At 52.9% G+C, this 18,071-nt stretch overlaps 8 protein-coding genes across 8 annotated transcripts; 5 read left to right on the top strand and 3 right to left on the bottom strand.

Annotated features, from left to right (window-relative positions):
• Positions 1-1,041: 1,041 nt before the first annotated feature.
• LTS14_002207 (uncharacterized protein) lies at positions 1,042-2,476 on the bottom strand (the record flags this gene model as incomplete). Its single annotated transcript, XM_064834913.1, has 5 exons — positions 1,042-1,474; positions 1,528-1,753; positions 1,809-2,028; positions 2,083-2,190; positions 2,315-2,476. 5 exons carry the CDS (start codon positions 2,474-2,476, stop codon positions 1,042-1,044), a joined length of 1,149 nt encoding a protein of 382 aa, XP_064697784.1.
• A 728-nt stretch (positions 2,477-3,204) lies between these two features.
• Positions 3,205-5,236, top strand: LTS14_002206 (uncharacterized protein; the record flags this gene model as incomplete). Its single annotated transcript, XM_064834912.1, has 2 exons — positions 3,205-4,027; positions 4,095-5,236. The coding sequence occupies 2 exons, from the start codon at positions 3,205-3,207 to the stop codon at positions 5,234-5,236; spliced, it is 1,965 nt and encodes a 654-aa protein (XP_064697783.1).
• A 137-nt stretch (positions 5,237-5,373) lies between these two features.
• LTS14_002205 (uncharacterized protein) lies at positions 5,374-5,829 on the bottom strand (the record flags this gene model as incomplete). Its single annotated transcript, XM_064834911.1, has 1 exon — positions 5,374-5,829. One exon carries the CDS (start codon positions 5,827-5,829, stop codon positions 5,374-5,376), a length of 456 nt encoding a protein of 151 aa, XP_064697782.1.
• A 463-nt stretch (positions 5,830-6,292) lies between these two features.
• Positions 6,293-8,638, top strand: LTS14_002204 (uncharacterized protein; the record flags this gene model as incomplete). The annotated part of the gene is made up of 2 exons (XM_064834910.1): positions 6,293-6,375; positions 6,469-8,638. 2 exons carry the CDS (start codon positions 6,293-6,295, stop codon positions 8,636-8,638), a joined length of 2,253 nt encoding a protein of 750 aa, XP_064697781.1.
• A 112-nt stretch (positions 8,639-8,750) lies between these two features.
• LTS14_002203 (uncharacterized protein) lies at positions 8,751-9,154 on the bottom strand (the record flags this gene model as incomplete). Its single annotated transcript, XM_064834909.1, has 4 exons — positions 8,751-8,822; positions 8,880-8,957; positions 9,021-9,050; positions 9,107-9,154. The coding sequence occupies 4 exons, from the start codon at positions 9,152-9,154 to the stop codon at positions 8,751-8,753; spliced, it is 228 nt and encodes a 75-aa protein (XP_064697780.1).
• A 265-nt stretch (positions 9,155-9,419) lies between these two features.
• LTS14_002202 (uncharacterized protein) lies at positions 9,420-13,082 on the top strand (the record flags this gene model as incomplete). Its single annotated transcript, XM_064834908.1, has 1 exon — positions 9,420-13,082. The coding sequence occupies one exon, from the start codon at positions 9,420-9,422 to the stop codon at positions 13,080-13,082; it is 3,663 nt and encodes a 1,220-aa protein (XP_064697779.1).
• A 285-nt stretch (positions 13,083-13,367) lies between these two features.
• NAS6_1 (putative ankyrin-repeat protein) lies at positions 13,368-14,162 on the top strand (the record flags this gene model as incomplete). The annotated part of the gene is made up of 2 exons (XM_064834907.1): positions 13,368-13,428; positions 13,483-14,162. 2 exons carry the CDS (start codon positions 13,368-13,370, stop codon positions 14,160-14,162), a joined length of 741 nt encoding a protein of 246 aa, XP_064697778.1.
• Positions 14,163-14,759: 597 nt separating this feature from the next.
• On the top strand, positions 14,760-18,045 carry LTS14_002200 (uncharacterized protein; the record flags this gene model as incomplete). Its single annotated transcript, XM_064834906.1, has 2 exons — positions 14,760-17,651; positions 17,707-18,045. 2 exons carry the CDS (start codon positions 14,760-14,762, stop codon positions 18,043-18,045), a joined length of 3,231 nt encoding a protein of 1,076 aa, XP_064697777.1.
• Between the last annotated feature and the right edge of the window lie 26 nt (positions 18,046-18,071).

Below are 18,071 nucleotides of genomic sequence, written 5' to 3'. Positions count from 1 at the left end.
TAGTGTGCCACTGCGATTAGGTGGTGGACTTGCATCTCCATTCTGCACCTGTACAGTTAAGGGAGACCCATACATACCCTACCCGCATCCGCAACGAGATGCAGGACCGCAGGTATGGTCGTATCTCTCACCCATGTCCGGCCCTATGACATTTCGCATCACATCAGTCACCTCGCATCGGCAGCAGTAGCTCGAGCAATGCAGGAACCCAGATCCTAGACTCCCATCGGCCAAGTGTAAGCACCAACGCGTCCCGGCCGTGATAAGAAGTGTATCGGAGACAGCACGGCATCCAGTAGTGCAGCCTTGAAGTGATTGCGCCGAGCCGATGGCAAGGCCAAAAGGACGTGGGGTGTGCCTGCATACGATACCCGAAGGGGCCGACCTATTAGCGAAACGTGCCTGGGCCGCTAATGCATGCAGTCAGCCGTTTGTGGCTGCGCGATTCTGTCTTCGGTTGCGCAGAGTGAGATGCACGTGTGAGAGTGAAGGGGGCGGGATTTGCGTCGTACATTTCGTACGTGAAGGATGAAGGATGAAGCAAGGAGTGCAGGTCTAGACGGGAAGCAATCAATTGCTTGCTTGTTGCCAAGGATAGCAAGAAAGCCACATGCACGAGTGTGGAAAGGTGAGAAGATGTATCAGTTGCGGCATCACTTCTTTGATCTCCGCGGCGAAGGGATCTTATATTTGTATTGCGCTAGTTCTATCGCAAATGCAAATGCACGTCTCCACGGGTTTGGCTGGACCCACCATCAGCACGATGCGACTTCGAATCTCGGGTAGATACCAGAGCAATGGTACGGGAATTGCTGACAGTTTGGAACCGTTATATTTCGACGTACAATTATCAACCTGACAGACGTGTTGCTCGGCTCGTGACTGCAGGATATTCAATCAATCATTTCGACACTCTCCTGTATTCTGTATACATGCGCCATCTTTTATAGCGCATGTATGCAGCCATCGCTCCGAGCAAAGCAATGATAAGCTTCTCCCACTACTGCAACGGTCACGAAGTGTTCATAATCCAGATTGGGATCAAGGGTCGACCTCCTCCGCAGCATCCTCATCATCCTCAGCAAACTTCCTCAGCCGCTTCTCCTCGTCCTCATCCGCATCTTTCTTGCTCGTCTTCTTGAACTTCTCCCGACCATCTGCGACACACGCGATGACGCGGCGGCCGTCGAACAGACGACCATCAAATACATTGATCGATGCAGCAGCCGCACGTGCATCGGTGAAGCGAACGGTGACCACGCCCTCCTCTTCTTTGTCGTAAAGGACGACATTGGTCACTTGGCCGAACTTCTCACATTCTTCGCGGACGTCTTCTTTGATGTCGAGAGCGGCTGCAGCATCTTCGGCAAGCTCCTTGAGCGTGAACATGTGCTTGAGAACGACCACCTTGTCCCAGCGTGAGGATGTCTCAGTGACAGCTTGAGGGTCGTCGTCGTCCCAGTCGGCGAGTCGGCTGTAGGAAGGTCAGAATATTACTCAAGATCACGGACTGGACATTTTACACACTCGTTCATCGCTTGTGTCTTCTTGATCACTTTCTGCCTATCGCGATTTGCGTTCGTGCCCTTTGTCTTCGCTTGGTCCGTCTTGAGGGGTTGGTCCTTCTGCGATTTGTAACTAGCTTCTGCTTCACGCACGCGCATGGGACCTGTAGGCAAGGCTTGACCCAGACGGAAGTCCGACTCGTCCAGCATCTGAATGGCCAGCCTCACAGATTCGGCGCGGAAGTAGACTGCCATGCATATCAGCGGATGGCTAACATGCCCTTCAACCTGCTCCATACGCACCGATGAGCGCTTCGCCCTTGAACTTTCCATCGTCGTTGTAATAAAGCTTGATGCGTGGTTCGTCACTGTCCAGGCTCTCAGCGATCACGCCATACTTGGAGAACACATCGTGAAGTTCCTCCGTCCCGACGTTCTCGGGTAAGGAAGTCACATAGACGGCGGTGTTCTTGCGTTCCTTGGCAGGCTGCTCTGGCTTCTGCTTCTTCGATCCTTTGCCTCCCTACTGCTCATATCAACATCAGAACGATCGCTCGAGCAGCACAGTGTGACAGACCTCGTCATCCTGTGCCTTTCTCTTCCGCAGATCGATCGCCGGCTCGTTCTCGTCCACCCCGTCTACCTTGTAGATCTGCCTCTGCTGCTCCATCTCATCTTCATTCATCTATTGGTCGAGAGGTACTTGTCAGAGGATTCCACGCGGACGGCGAGCGTTGCTAGGTTAAACACAGGCCAGAGAGCCTGCCATATGCGAATGTTGCGATAGCAGGGGTCTGGAAAGTGCGTACCGCTGGTATCCATTTCTCTGCGCGAGCCAGCCATTCCCACTCTGTCCCGTCTTCAGCTTCGAGGATGTGCGTGTCGGAGGTCTTGCTGAAGGAGATGCGCTCATCGTCGTTGAAGGTGTCTGGGTCTCCTGGGAAGGCCTTGCGAGTCACACTGTTAGCCATGATATACGGCGGACTGGTAGTGTGTAGTTGTTAGCAGTCAGCAACGGCGGCACGACGGTCCAGTGCAAGTTGATGGTTGTCTACAGTAGCGAGATATTGCTGTATATTCTGGAGCTTAAGCTTGATGCACATGACTCGAGACTTGAGCACGCACGGGCCCAACTGTGCTTTCCCAAACTCTCCTTCCGCCAGCCAAGACAGCCACCACGTTCATAATTAGCGATCCAACATTACATTCACTCCGTTTGTCTAGATCCACAACCCCGACACGTAGCAAGAGAGTCCATTGATCCACAGGCATGCGAGATTGCAGGGCGGTATTGCTTATACCCACGCCTAGCAAGCCAAGACTCATCTTCGGAAGCTTGAACGTGCTACGTCATATTGGCGTAGCGTAAAACCACTATACTTCCCTTTGCATCCGCGGATCTAGCGATCTGGTTGGACTCAACTAGTAGTGGTAGGTGGCGCTCGAGACTTTATTATTATAAGTACAGAGGGCTCCCGTGGCCTTCCTTCCGCGCATACCCGAGAGATATATACAACCCCTGATTGTACTTCAAGTTCTTCATCTGGTATTAGAGCACGCGACAATGCGTGAGTGCTAGCATTCAACGCTTCTGCTCTGCAAAGACATTATACATCACAACTCGACAGCATTATCCTTCCAGCATGGATTCTACAGCTCTTTAATCGACTAGAAGTATACTCTCAAGACTCTCACCACGATGCGTTTCGGAGCTCTTCAGACAAATGGCAAGACTGAGAGTGTCCCTAACGCCAAAAAGCCGAAGGTGAGACCACCACGAGACTGGCGGGATGGCTGGCTTCTCCCTGTGCGGTCCCTGCCGACATATACTGGCCCATATTCAGTCGGCACCATGGAGATCGAGGTTCCGGTAGAGAATCCACGAGTCTTCTCACATATCAAGCGGGAAGGCAAACATCTTCTTCAAATCGAGACAGTACTCATGACCGTCTACTACCCTGCTTCCCACGACGAGAAGAACTCTGCTGCTGCACGGAAGGAGAAGCTGTCACGAGAGCTGTGGTTGGGCAGACCTCGGGTCAGCATCGCCCAAGGGTACGGTAAATTTGCTGGTATCGGCAACTATATGCTGCCACTTTTCGCTCCAACTTTCTGGACTAAATTACCGGCCTACCGCAATGCGCCATTGGCCAAACACTGGGCTCCGGAGGTCAATGTGAAAACGGAAGGTGTCAACGTCAAACTAGAGGAAGGCAGAAAACCTGAGGGGGCGGACGACATGCCTACATTCCCACTCATTATGTTCAGTCATGGATTGGGAGGTACGCGCACCATGTACTCGTCTGTTTGCGGCGAATTTGCCTCCTATGGCTTCGTTGTTTGCGCCGTCGAGCATCGTGATGGTTCTGGACCACGAAGTTACATCAACCATACCAAAGGACCGCCACCAGACCAGGTGGGAACTGTGTCTGAGCGGCGACGGACTGGGCAGGTCGATATCACCAAGAAGGAAGAGGAACGAGAATACGAGATAATGGACTATGTGTTCCCTAAAGATAACCGTGAGCGATCCCATTTCACTATCCCTCCTCACTGAACCCGACTGACATGTCTTCTTAACCTTTCTAGCATATGATACGTCTCCAGCTAATGACAAAGGCGTGGATGTCGAGTTGCGAAGTGCACAGATCGAGCTGCGCATGGCAGAGCTAGACGAGGCATACCGAGTGATGTGTCAGATCGCGCGCGGCGAAGGTGAGAAAGTGGCTGAATTCAACCTGAGGAAGAAAGGCTACAAAGCCAGTTCCTCGCACGGTCTGGAAGGTGTGGACTGGTCTCGTTGGAAGAATCGCTTTCATCTCACCGACGTAACGGCCTGCGGACATAGCTTTGGTGCTGCAACGGTGACTGAGATCCTTCGCCATGATGACAGATTCTCCTACGTTGGCCAGGGCATTATTTACGACATCTGGGGCGCGGGAACGAAACCACCGGAGAAGGAAGCGCCGCATCACAGAATCCATACTCCGCTACTTGCCATCAATAGCGAAGCATTTACTTACTGGCCTAGCAATTTCGAGCTGGTGAGCAGCTTAATCGATGAAGCGCAGGAAGCTCCTGATGAGAGTCCGAGTTGGTTGTTGACGCTTCGTGGGACTATCCATGTTTCGCAGTCGGACTTCTCGCTTCTATATCCTAATGTCTGCTCACTTTTCCTAAAAATGGTCGCCAATCCGCAACGAGCTCTCGACCTGAATATCAACGCATCGCTGGAATTCCTGTCGCACGTCCTGCCTGCCGAATTGGCCCAGGTGAATCGTGCGTACAAGAATGAAGGCATACTGGAGCAAGAACCTAGCCCACTTTCCCGGATACCATCCGCACAGCTACTCAAACCAAATGAGAAGTACACAGCTATGCGACTGAAGATCAAGCACGAGTCCCTCTACCGCTTATCTCCATCCTTGTACAAGAAACTCTGGCTCAAGCGCCACGCGCACGATGATAGTGGTAGATCGAAGACCGACGATGAGGTCTGGGTCCACACGAAACCGACGCCGGAGAGCATTGCGAAGCATCTCAAGAATTATGAGGGCAGATCGAACCTCAAGAAAGCCCAAACGGAGGGTGCATTGCCCATGGCGAGTTCTTCTGCTGAGCAGAGGTGTGCTAGTCCAGTCCATATTTCGGAGAAGCACGAGCAGGAGAATTCGGCATGTAATCCGCAGTCTGAAGATCAGGAGGAGAAGGAATCTTCGGAAGGCGATTGAAGTGTTGGATTTATCTCTGTTGGCTGTGAATGTTCGCAGGGCACGAGTCCCTCTGCCCGCATTACAACAGCGTACATTGGAGTGACCACGACGGACGGCGTCGAGTCCTTGTAGACCGGGACGCGAAGGCTTCGACTTCAGTCAATATCCATAGGATCGTCCTCGAACTCGGACTCATCATCGATATCCATCGGATCCCACACGCCAGCTACCCGCTCCTCAGGCCTGATCAGCGTGGCCTTCCAACATCTCTCCAGACACGGGTTCGAGTCATCCCACGGACACCACTCCCTCAAGACCTTCCATACCGCATCCTTGGTCTGGTCGCGAGCCTCGAACCTTTCTACGCCCTCGGCTAGCAGCTTGTCGTAGTCACTACGAGCGTGTCGAACATGCGCCACGACGATCGAAGTCAGTCGACGCGAGTTCCAGAGCTTTGATTCGGAGAGGTTATACGCAAAAGGTTTGTCGATGGCCTTGTTCAGTATTATTTCTAGCGATTCGGCCGGGATGCGTAGGAAGAGATCCTTCAGTGGCGAGCGGTTCCACTCGCGGCGGCGCTCGCGTTCTTCGAAAGTGAGGTCTTCTTGCATTGTATATTTTTGGTGGCCATGATTTTGCACGGCTTAGTTCTCGTTGTCGTATATACTGTTCGATAGCTGTGAATTTAGATGTTGTCTCGAAGAACATACAGGTGTGATCCTGACTTCGACCAGTGCGGCTTCCAGACGCGAGGAAGAACCTCATCAGAGGTCTAAAGTACTGTCGATGCCACAGCAAATCGCCGCCAGGATGAGACGTAACAAGAGTATTTCCCAAGATCTGGGTGGTTGGCCTGACCTTATTGTGAGTCTGTGACTGATCTCGAGGTTAAGCAATGCTTGGCCTATCCCCCCACGTCTCCGGCTCGTTGGTTCATGCCCGTCGATCAAGAGGTGGGGCCAGAAACTACACTAGCCTGCAGCTGGTGCACGAAAAGTCGAGATTGGATTGATGATTGACCCGAACAGCACACCGAAAGATTGACTATTGGCCTGCAGTAGGTGGTAGAGAGAAATGGTGAAGAACAAAGGCGCACAACATGCGCAAGCTAATGCGCCGCCTCCGCCAGGCTCGAATCTTATAATATGCAGGAACAAGTACGTAGGTCGCCCTACCCGCTCCCAAACCACGGCTACTTGCATGAAGATCTGTCGCAAGTCATGGACTGCAAGCTGAGAGGAATTATACAGACATTGGCGATATATCTCGTCCTTCCACGGACCATGGCTTCAACTACCACCCGAAATCCTCGACTCTCTCGCTCACCAGAACTACACAATGCCTGCCCCTCGCCTGGTTGACCCAGCAGTCTTCTACGATGTCGTCGAGATCCGCAAATCTGTGGAAGAAGCGGCGCAGGACTCTGTGCGTGCCTCGACAGGAATCAGCAATACCGCCATGACCGGACGCATGGACTACTTCGGCGCAGGAGGAGGACCGTCAAGTCAACTGAGTAAAGAAAGAATATTCAAAATCCGGCAAAAAGCAGTGAAATTGCTCAGTAAAGCTTTCACGTTGGACGAGGTGGCGGCGAGTGTTGCGACTATGCAGGCAACGAGTACAGTGGAGGACGTAGCTCAGCATGTTCTCAAAAGAGAGGCCGGCAACATTGATGCAAAATATGTACACTTCTTCCATGAGAAGATACCCAGTAGGGCGATGGAGCAATATACGCCGCTGGATCCACTGAACGAGATCATCTCGTCTTTGCCATTGGAGCAGCAAGCACCGCCTTTAAGGACTCGAGCTCTGGTGCAGATATTCAAGTCGCAATGGGAGGGCGCGGCGACGGATCTGACGATGGCATTGAGAATAACGGAAGAACTCAAGCGGACGCATAAGCCGAATGCGCAGCAGTTGGAGCTGGCGAGTAGGATGCGAGAGGAGCAGGAAGCCTGGAGCAAAGGCTCCAAAGACTGGAGATCCGTGCCGCAATTGAAAGAGGAGGATCAGCCGCAGAGCTTGGAGCAGCAGTTATACTTCAATCGTGGTGGCGTGTATTTGACAATCGCCTGTCAGGGTGTGAATGATGCGCTGGACGGTCTCAAAGAGTATCAGGAGGCGCAGGCGAAGGGTGAGACGAACGGTGTGGATACGAAGGCTCAGGCAGCTCGATTAGAGGCTCGTAAGAAGGTGAAGACCTATGCGAAGCGTGCGCTCAGAGATTACCTTTCCTTCCTATCGAATTTTGATTACACTCCTGGCCTGCCATTCGAGATTACCAACGAAATCATGCGTCGCGTGTATGATCTTGCAAACGGTAACAAGACGCAAACGCCGCTGCCGAAGACTCGACTCGTCGAGCTCGACAACGACGAGAAGGAGGTCGCTGAGGACGGCGAGACTGAAAATGGCCACTCTTCTGCGGTTACCAGGCAAGAGAAAGCAAGACCAGAGTCGTTCGAAAGAGGTGAAGATGGTTGGCCAAAGTTTCCGAGCCCAAAAATCCATCCAGCCAGTGCTCTATTTGCCGAGCGGCCGCCAGCTGATATCCCAGCTTTCCCAAACGAACAGACCACTCATGCTATGCTCAACAATGAAATGATCCATGAGGCTTTTGGCAGTCGAGAAGCTGTGACATACCACCCGCTATTGACTGATGCGCTGCATTCGTTACTGCTAGCCCATTCGCTATTACAGACCAGTCCGACAGAGCTGCTTAGACATGCGCACAACGCAGCCCGGCTGGCACGTGTAGCAGACGGGTACCCAATCTTTCAAGCTGCCAGAAGTCCTGCCAGAGCAGATTGGATTGAGGTTCTGCGGCGTGCAAATAATTGGCTTGGTCTTTCCGTGCCATGGCAGAAACTCTGTGCGCCTGCGCCACTACCTGAAGCGGCTGGTGGTTGGGCCAAAGATAGTAGCACTGGCGCTGTGGCGAAGCGAAAGCAGAAGCGTGAAGAGACCGCTGAACAGAAACGGGAACGGATCAAACAGGAGTCCATTATTGATGCACTCTCAGATGATCGCGTTGTGGACGAAGAGAGCTTCCAGCGTGCAGTCCGAGCTCGTGAACGCCGAGCCATGGAGGACGAACAAGGTATATCGGGACCACTCAAAGACAAAGGCGATTCGTCATGCTCGAGCCCTAGTCCAGCGTCTGAGCAAGAAGAGGCATCACCCGCGCCACAGCCAAAGCGATGGGCACAGGATGAGAATGGGAAGGAGTACCCCATCTCCACTGATCGTGCGGAGGCCATTTCCAGATGGATCCGTGAGGCGCCTCTGTCGATGGGAGGCAAGAAGAAGCGACCAGCTAGGAAGAAGAGACCTGCTGATGGTGCTGCCGATGGTGTGCATACAGCTACAAATGGAGTGGCAGATATGGGCCTTGGCGATGATGACGAGGGACCAGACTAAGTGGATGGCTCCGCGCCCAGGGGCATCACTGTCATAGCATAGATCTTCCAGAGAGCAGATCCAGGATCAATGACCTTGTGCCAGCTAGCAACCTCCTGCCGCTTCCCAGGCATTACTGCATTACTGTAGCTCCTCGTTCCGCCTCATATCGCTCGTTGTGTGTTCGGAGCTCCTTAATAACGCTCTGATTAACTGTTAGTATGCATATTTGTGCACGCAGAGCTGCCTGCAAGAAACTCACGGCAAGCGCCTCCGGGTTCACACCGTTCTCGATCAACGAGACACAGTATGATAGTGACTGGCGGTCAAGCTGCGTGTTCTGTAGTTACTCATATGTCAGAAGCTTAATTGGAGTCTCGTCCCCATGTGAGCCGTGACATACCAACAATGTTGAAATCTCGTGCAAGATGTCCTGCTATCTGATCAGCATATCGCTCCTGATGCTGCGTCTAGCAGTAATCTACGTACGATTGTCTCTCGCGCGGCTTTGCGCTTAGAGTCATCGGCTGCAGGCATGTTTGACTCAAATCTTAGATACTCTGCTTGGTGATTGTGTGGTTGGCGGGGGTTGCAGACGAGGTGGAGTTGAAGTCGCGTTTTGGCGCGTTCAAGCACAGCCACAGTCAGCGCCTCATACGAGATCGCCACGTTCATCTTCACGCGATCCTCCCGTCCTTTCGAACCTCACATCTTTGATTGTACATAAAACCTGATGGACTTTCCGACTGCATAACCATGGGTGTTACTGGCGTCTTGAGTCATAGCGTTTTACACCGCCATAATGGAGGCTTATCCAACAGCATATACAGCGCATGAGCTGCCGCTTCTCATCTTGTCAGGCCTGGGAGACCGTCCAAACGCTGAGACGAGTAATCAGCAAGCACACCGACAAGACAGTGGTGCTCGCCTTGTTACAGCCTCGGCGGAATGTACAGGAGACCGATCTAAGCTTCTGCTTGAACAATTCTCGAAGCAAGATGGCAATCGTGAAGCATGGAACGCTCAAACCCTCCCAGGACCTCAGGCCCATCTGAGGTATCGTTTGCGGACGATAGGTCGGAACTACAACTTGCCGCCTAGGAAAGCTGCGCCACTGCCACAGTCGCCGAGCGCCGAAGGCTTTCAGAGCCCACAAGCTGTTCGTGAGCTGCATTCACCTCTTTCGCCGCTCTCACCTGGATCGCCAATATATCCTGATGGTGTATTTACCCCTCTCTGGCTGGCTAAGCATCAATGGCAAGTGCCCGCGGTATTCCTTGCCTTTTTCGAGTTGTCCTCTGGTGACGACACCGCACAAAATGAACAGATACAGATCGACATCAACGCCATCCGGACGGCTTTGGCACGATCAGGTTTCAAGAGTAGATTTGCAGCTGTGTTGATGAGCGATCGCAGCATCTTGCACGCACCTGAGCTAGAGGATCGCTTATCTGCGATCCGTCGAGCGACAACGCTTGACCCAAAGACAGGACTTTTCTTCATGCCACCGATGACCTCCCAAGCAGAGATCGGCACTTTCGTACAAAGCATGCTTGCTACATTACAGCCGCTAGCGGTCGAATACTACCGAGATCTCACCAAGCATGCGCGAAGGAAGAAGGCCCGAGGGGGGCCGTCGGGGCCTCTGACATCTCCAGTCGATGGTGGCGCACATGCACTATCGACGCCTGGCTGGAACGTGCGGTACGAGTTCAAGCAGGGCGTCTATGCCGAGTTTCGACAGGAGATGGACGTCGCTGAGCGGCATTACTCTGACGCTATCGATAATCTGTTTAACGCAGAGGGCATTCTAGAGACTACTCCTAGCTGGTCGCCGCGATGGGACGAGGCACGCTTGCTGTGTGACGTTATAGCGCTCCGGGTAGTGAGGTGTCAGTTATGGTCGGGGTTGACCACTTCCGCCACTCGATCGTGGTCGAATTACAGAGCACGCGTGAAGGACCTTGTAGATCGCAGGGGTAAGGGTTCGCAGACCTATAGCTGGGACGCATGGGAGTCAAGATGGGCTGAGATCATGGCGCAGCTGATCCGTCGAGCTGCACTTTCCTCACTGCAGCCGACAAATACGCAGACCGTGGAAGAGTCTGTCGAGCTCACCAAGGTTGGCATATATGCAATGCCCGAGAAAGCAGTCTCAGCTTCAGATCGATTGCCTCCATTCCAGATGCTCCATCATCCGGGATATTGGTTAAGATTGGCCGTGTATTCTACCCGAGCGCGGAGAGAGAAAGCGATGGCCATACCAGAGGAGGACTGTGTACCACCTGGCCAGTCACCCGCATCTGCTGTCGCCTACCGGGCTAAAAGCTATGACACTTACTTAGTGCTCGATCCACACGAAGAGCACCCGCTGGCGAGGACGAACGCTTTCGATCATGTAGCTGAGATCACAAGACTTGCAGATTCAGCAGCTAAAGAGTTTGCAGCACGGGGCCAGGTTCGTGCATCCGAGCGACTTAAGCTTGAGCTTTCACAGCTACAGGCAAATGCTGGTCTCTTCGAGCAGGCTATGAGTACTGCTCTGCCTGTCTGGGAGGAATGCTCATGGCGAGAAACCGATTGGGATGAGTTATTCGTTCCCTTGTTGCTGCTAGTGCAGGAATGTGCTGTGCGATGCGGCAACGCAGACGCCCATCTTGCGGTAACCCTGGAGTTGATGAAGCTTCGCCCAGACGTTGCGCTGGACGAATTACCAAGTCTTGCCGAGTTCATGGGTGTCAAGTGGCCAAATCATGAGGATATCACGGTGCACTTTGAGAATAATCAGCGACTGAGTCCACTTGTGGCACGATTTGCCTTTTGTGACGCTGAGACTTTCGTTGGAGAGTATGTCGAATGTCAGCTCTCGCTCTCCATGATAGCTGTCCATCGCTTGCGTATTGCGATTTCCTCCATACAAGTGAATCTAAGTAACGGAAGGTCCGTCCTCATGACCCAGAAGGATGAGCCGAAGCGTGAGGCTGGGTCTGAGGCTCTCATCGACCTATCCGAGATGCAAGACCCCGGCAACGATTGCATGGCCTTGGAGGCCGACCTTAGCATGGCAGGGGGAGAGAGGCGCACTTTCAGCTTTTACTTGTCCATTCGCGAGACCGGTCTGATGCGTGTGGAAGACGTGACTCTCATGATAAAGAGCCCTCGCTTCTCGATCGAACACAAAATTACCGATCTTCACGATTTACAGACTAGGCAGACACAGGTCCATAACGATGGCACGATTGAGTCGCGAGAGCTGCCATTCTCGAACACAACTATGGTTACTGTCCATCCGAAGCCACCCAAGGTACAGATAGTGCTCAATGGGCTGCGCAAACACTACTATACCGATGAGCATCTCGCTTTCGGCATCCAGATGATCAACCAGGAGGAAGAGGAAGTTCAGGTCACCGCAATAGCATCTCTCATTGGTAGTGATGCCGACCTACCCGGGCCTGTCTGGCAAAGTGAGGATGGAGGAAACGAAAACTCAACCCTCAATGCAGGCACGATCGCGGCAGCTGCAAGCCAGACGTCCATCCTGTTAGTCAATGCAGCCTCGACAATAATAGAGTACACAATACGTGTCGAGATTAGCTATATCCTGCTTTCAGATCCACACACTCACCTGAGCAAGACTGCGAATATTGAGTTGAATTTGAGCGCACCCTTCGAGGCGAAGTTCAATTTTGGCCCGTTACTGTTCGTCGACCCTTGGCCAAGCTACTTTGACGGGTCTGTCGGAATGGACGAAGAAGAGCCGGAAGGTATTCCGCAGAAATGGCGCTTGGGGGCATTGATACACTCGCAAGCAACAGAAGGCCTGTCCATCAAAAGTATCAAGCTTCGCAAGGCTGAAGACGTCGTGGATGCCGTGTGCTCTTTCTCTGCTGCAGAGGGCTTCGACGAGCAAGTACTTCGGCAAAATGAGGTAGCAAGGCCAACTTTTGAGCTTTTGTCGAAGAAGCTGTCGTTCGAGGATCGTAGGCCGACATCCGTCGAGCTCATGCTCGATGTTGAGTGGTGCCGGCAGGCGGATTCACCTACTGTAATCACGGGTATAATCGTCCCGAAGCTATCGTTGCCAACATCGGAGCCAAGAGTGCTTTGCACTGTCATCGAGCGCAAGGCTGATGACGACCCCATCACATTGCGATACCATCTCGAGAACCCATCCAACCATTTCCTCACGTTCGCCGCCACGATGGAAGCCAACGACGACTTCGCGTTCAGTGGGCCGAAGTACCGTACACTGAGCGTTGCTCCGCTAAGTCGTGTCCACCTCACCTACCACTTTCTGGTGCATAGCGATTCTAGCAGCACGGAGCATCCTTTGGAGCGGGTCTCACCCGTCTTGCAAGTGGTAGACTCATACTACAATCGGCCGCTACGCATTCACTCAGGTGGAGCTGGAGTACAAGTGGACGAGAAGGGCAGGCTCCACATTCTGCTCCAGAAAGGTGAATAATGCATCCTTTTGGAGTGCTCAATCGAGATGACCGGAAACGCAGCGAGACAAAGATCATGCCATCGCACGTTATACCGCCGGGCACCAAAGCTTCGGGCATGTGGTGTATCGCTTCACGGTCCAGTCTTTTCTAATCAGGTCACTGGGGAGGTTACTGTTGTCCTGCAGACACATGACTATTTCCTCCACGTGAAGTGTGGATCAGCGGACCTTGCCGCAGCCGAAACCTTCTACGTCATCCTTAGCTCGGCATAATCGTCAGTCCACTTCGAGAGCGTTGTGGCCATGGAAACAGACACGCAACAGTCGAGGTTCGCGATACATGCCGCTGCTCGCGAGGGTCAGAGTAAGTGACCAAACCTTCCCTCACACAGTTCATCTTGACTCACCTTATGTACAGCCAAACAGGTCGAGTCCCTCTTGAACGCCGACCGACGCCTCGCAAATCGTCGCGATGACGACGAGCGATTACCACTGCACTGGGCAGCTTCCTACAATCGCCTGCCTATTGTTGAAATCCTAGCCGACCAGAAAGGATTTGATGCGGACGCGCAGGATGGAGCAGGATGGACGGCTCTGATGATGGCCTCAAGTCTGAAAGATGCCGACGCGCTGGTTGATCTCCTACTTGCGAAGGGAGCAGATCCCGCCACGACGACGAGCAATGGCCAGACTGCATTACACTTCACAGCTTCTAAGTCAAACCTCGACACCGCGCGGAAGCTGATCGCACATAAAGCATCGGGCAGGATCAAGGACAAAAGAGGTCAGCTACCGCTACATCGTGCGGCAGCAATTGGACATGTACCGATGGTCAAACTATTGCTCGAGCACAAGAGTCAGATCAATGCCCAGGACATCGATGGTCTCACGGCGTTGCATCACGCTATATCTGAAGGTCATGGCGACACTGCTCTGGTGTTACTCAAAGCTGGGGCAGAGACGGACAGAAAGGATGGCAATGGCGCATTCGCAATAGACCTGGCGCCGGATGCGAAGGTCAGAAGCTATATTGTGCGAGCTGCTGAGGAAGAGGGCATCGAGCTGGCAACAGTCAACCCTGTTATGCAGATATTCTAGTCATTGGAGCAGGCGGCTAGTGCTGTCTCGACTAGAGCTAGCAGACTAAGAAGCGGTGCACTCTTGCGCGTCCATCCAAGCTCAAACCTAGGTCAGCTTCTCATGATAGGCTGGCAATCCGCCATCGCCGTCTGTGAACTTGAGATAATTTCTTTTCGGTTATCATGTATGCTCCATATGGATCATCGCTTCCTATTTAATCAAGGAATGCCGGTATTTGTAGCGATGATCTGGCATATTCATGGAGCAACTTCTCAGCCCTAACCCATGCCCTGCACACTCTTGTGCTGGGCTACCCATGTTACGCTTGACAGTCTCCACGGATCGGCACGGCACGCCGCTCAAGCGCTTTAGCTTCCGCTCCATCTCCTCCAAGCCGAATCGTCCAAATATGCACGCTTTCTTTTCTCCTCACACATCGTAGCCACTTTTCTGGGAGGTTTTCTGCAGCATACTATTGTATATACTGGGCTTGAGCTGGGTTTAGCCGGCTGCTGTCGTTCATCGTTCCTTTTTCGGCGGCTCCGCTCCGATTTCGCCTTCGCGTCTCAACGACAAGCCATTTTCTGCACATATGTCCGCCTCCTAACATCGAGTATGTCGGGACACAGCTTTAAGCGTAGACGAAAGTCTTCTGGTGTATCTGTTGGTCCGCTTCTGGTCGACGAGGAGGCTCTTGAGACCGATAATCCTGGGATCGACAATAACACTACCCATAGTCGGCCATCAAGGTTTGCTCGCGCAACCTCTACGCCATCTGTGGGACTTTCGTCGTCGTTTAGTCTGCCAAGCCGCAGCTATATCCATCACGCGGGTCATGGAATGGGTAGTATCGTACAGTATTCAAGTTCCGGCGTTCGCGAGGAGACGGCAGAATTGTCTTCATCGTTTCTTGGCGACTCAGAAATGTCAAGGCAACTTAGTCAAGAAAGTAGGCACGACTCGGACGGTACAACAGGACGACTGAAAGTACAAGACACGATTGCCGAAACATCTGAGCCAACATCACCAGAAGGTTCCGCCGGATCTCGTCCTGGTGCTTCCGAGCTTACTGCAGCTCTTCGTCCGCGGCCTACGAATGCCTTTCTACGATCGTCTGAGCTCGAAGTGAACAGGACCAAGTCTGACTCGGATTTGTCTGGAGACTTGCCAAGGGTGTTGGTCACAAGTGAAGATGAGGGTGGCGATTCAACGCCCACAGAGAGGACGGCACTCCTGCCGCAAGCACGTCTATCAATGCGAGGGAGGCCGACACGTGATCCTGAGCCTGCGATTGAGGACGAAGAATCTCGCCCGATCGGCACCTGGGACAGAATTGGACATCACTACCCATCTGTTCACCGGATCGTCTCGACGACGCGGCAAACAGTGCTCAATCCGAAGAGCTGGGATCCGCGAGCCATCGGTCAGACCATAATCGTGGAACCCGCAAAAATGCTACCGGCTGTATTTCTTGGCCTCTTATTGAATCTACTGGATGCACTTTCATATGGCATAATCCTTTTTCCACTTGGCGAAGAAGTGTTCGCAGACCTTGGAGCTGATGGCGTCTCCATGTTCTACGTCAGCTGCATCATCGCGCAGCTGACATATTCGACTGGGAGTATCTTCCGAGGAGGTGTGGGGTCTGAGATGATCGAGGTTGTCCCATTCTTCCACAAAATGACTTACATGATCATGAACACGATGGGCACGGAGAACCCGGACGCACTCCGAGCAACTGTCATTACTTCCTACGCCATGAGCTCGATTATCACTGGTCTAGTGTTCTTTGGTCTCGGCGCTGTCAAGCTGGGGACTCTAGTGAACTTCTTCCCACATTCGATCTTGACGGGATGCATAGGAGGCGTCGGTATATTCCTCTTCCTCACTGGCATTGAGGTTAGTGCCCGTCTACCAGGAAACTTTGAGTTCACGATGGTGGTCTTCAAGCAGCTCTTGACAGCGCAAACCGTGGCACTCTGGCTCCCACCGTTGGCACTAGCTGTGTTACTTCTTGTGATCCGCAAGTGGCGCGATCCACCATGGCTGGTACCAACTTACTACATAGCCATCACCGCAATCTTCTATATCATCACGATCGCCGTACCGTCCATCACCATGGATATTCTACGCCGCGACGGTTGGGTGTTCGAGGCACCTGCTGCTGGGGTACCATTCTACAATTTTTACAGTCACTACAAATTTGGTCTTGTCGACTGGAACGCCATATGGAAAACTGTACCTTCGCAATTGGCTCTTACCTTCTTTGGTATCCTGCACGTCCCTATAAACGTGCCCAATCTGGCGATGGTGGTCCAGGAAGACAACGTCAGCATCAATCGCGAATTGATCATGCACGGCATTTCCAACACTCTCTCGGGCTGTGTTGGAAGCATCCAGAACTACCTTGTCTTCGTCAACAGTGTGCTCTTCATGGACACTGGAGGCAATAGCAGACTTGCTGGATACATGCTGGCAGCCGCTACCTTCGGACTGTGGGTGGCTGGACCCGTGGTCATTGGCTACGTCCCGGTCATGGTCGTCGGTACGCTCATCTACATGCTTGGCATTGAGTTGACACAAGAAGCACTTGTAGCGACCTATGGCCGGCTATACCAGCTGGAGTATTTTACGATCGTTGCCATTGCGCTTGTGATGGGCCTGTACGATTTCGTGGTCGGCATCGCGGTCGGCATCGGCCTGGCCTGTCTCGTATATGTCGTACAGACATCACGCAGACAGATTATCACTGCTGAATTCACGGGTACTGTTGCCGAGTCCACAGTACGTCGACATCCCCGACAACGCAATTACCTGCACAAAGCTGGACGACAGATCCGGGTCCTGAAGCTGTCGGGCTATCTATTCTTTGGCTCTATTGTGAGGGTCGAGAAGCGGGTACGTGCCTTGATCGACGCTGAGTCGTTCGCCACATCACCAATCAGGTACCTGATACTAGACTTTACGCACGTCACCGGTATAGACTTCTCAGCTGCCGAAGCATTCGGTCGCATGAATCGAATTATCCAGCGACGTGACGTTGACATGGTACTGGCGAGCGTGACGCTGGGTAATGAGGTTGGCAAGGCACTAGAGATGGTTGGGCTCTTCGTCGACAATGACGAGACACCAGCGCCGAAAGTCTTCGAAGATCTCAATGCTGCGCTCGAGTCTTGCGAGAACGAGTTGCTCAAGGTCTTGACCGAGAAGCAAAAGTTGGGCGTGCACAGGCCTGAAGATTCGCCACCAATGCAGATTGAACAGGATCAGAGTCACAAACAGGGCCCGTCTCCTTTCGATACCGCATATGCGTCGCCGCGCCGCAACTTCCTGCATGAAGCCGCCACTACCGCCATCACGGAGACTATCGAACCCGAGCAGGCAAGATGGAAGAACTTCAAGCAGCCTTTACCGTTACTCCTGCAAGCTTTCCAGGACCTGACAGAGAAGAGCGAAGACTTCTGGTTCCGCGCTGTTCCGTACCTGGCCAGACGTGAGTTCACGAAGGTAAGAACACTCCAGGCTTTGCATTCTAGACTATCAGTACTGACACACCCAACAGGGCCAACGACTTTATAACCGTGGCGATCGTCCCGACGGCTTTTATCTCCTCCAAGCAGGTATCCTACGAGCAGAGTACTATCTCAATCAGGGCAACTACCGTGAAAGTATTGTACCTGGCACGACCTGCGGCGAGCTACCTTTCTTCTCTGAAACAGAGCGGACAAGCAGTGTGACAGCTGAACAGGAGTGCGTTGCCTGGCTGTTGACACCAGAGCAGTGGGCGGATATGCAAACGAAAGAGCCTGAAGTTGCGAAGGAACTGCTGAGGGTGGGTTTGAAGCTGAGCGCGGAGAGGATGAATGCTATTACTAGTTATGTGCTCATCACGGCGAGTTAGTGGCGGGTGGGGTGTACATAGTATTG

Source organism: Recurvomyces mirabilis, assembly GCF_035927965.1.
Source record: "Recurvomyces mirabilis strain CCFEE 5264 chromosome Unknown scaffold_4, whole genome shotgun sequence".
Taxonomy (NCBI): Eukaryota; Fungi; Ascomycota; class Dothideomycetes; order Mycosphaerellales; family Teratosphaeriaceae; genus Recurvomyces; species Recurvomyces mirabilis.
Note: the sequence above shows the minus strand (reverse complement) of the source record. Positions and strands in the feature narration are given on the sequence as shown.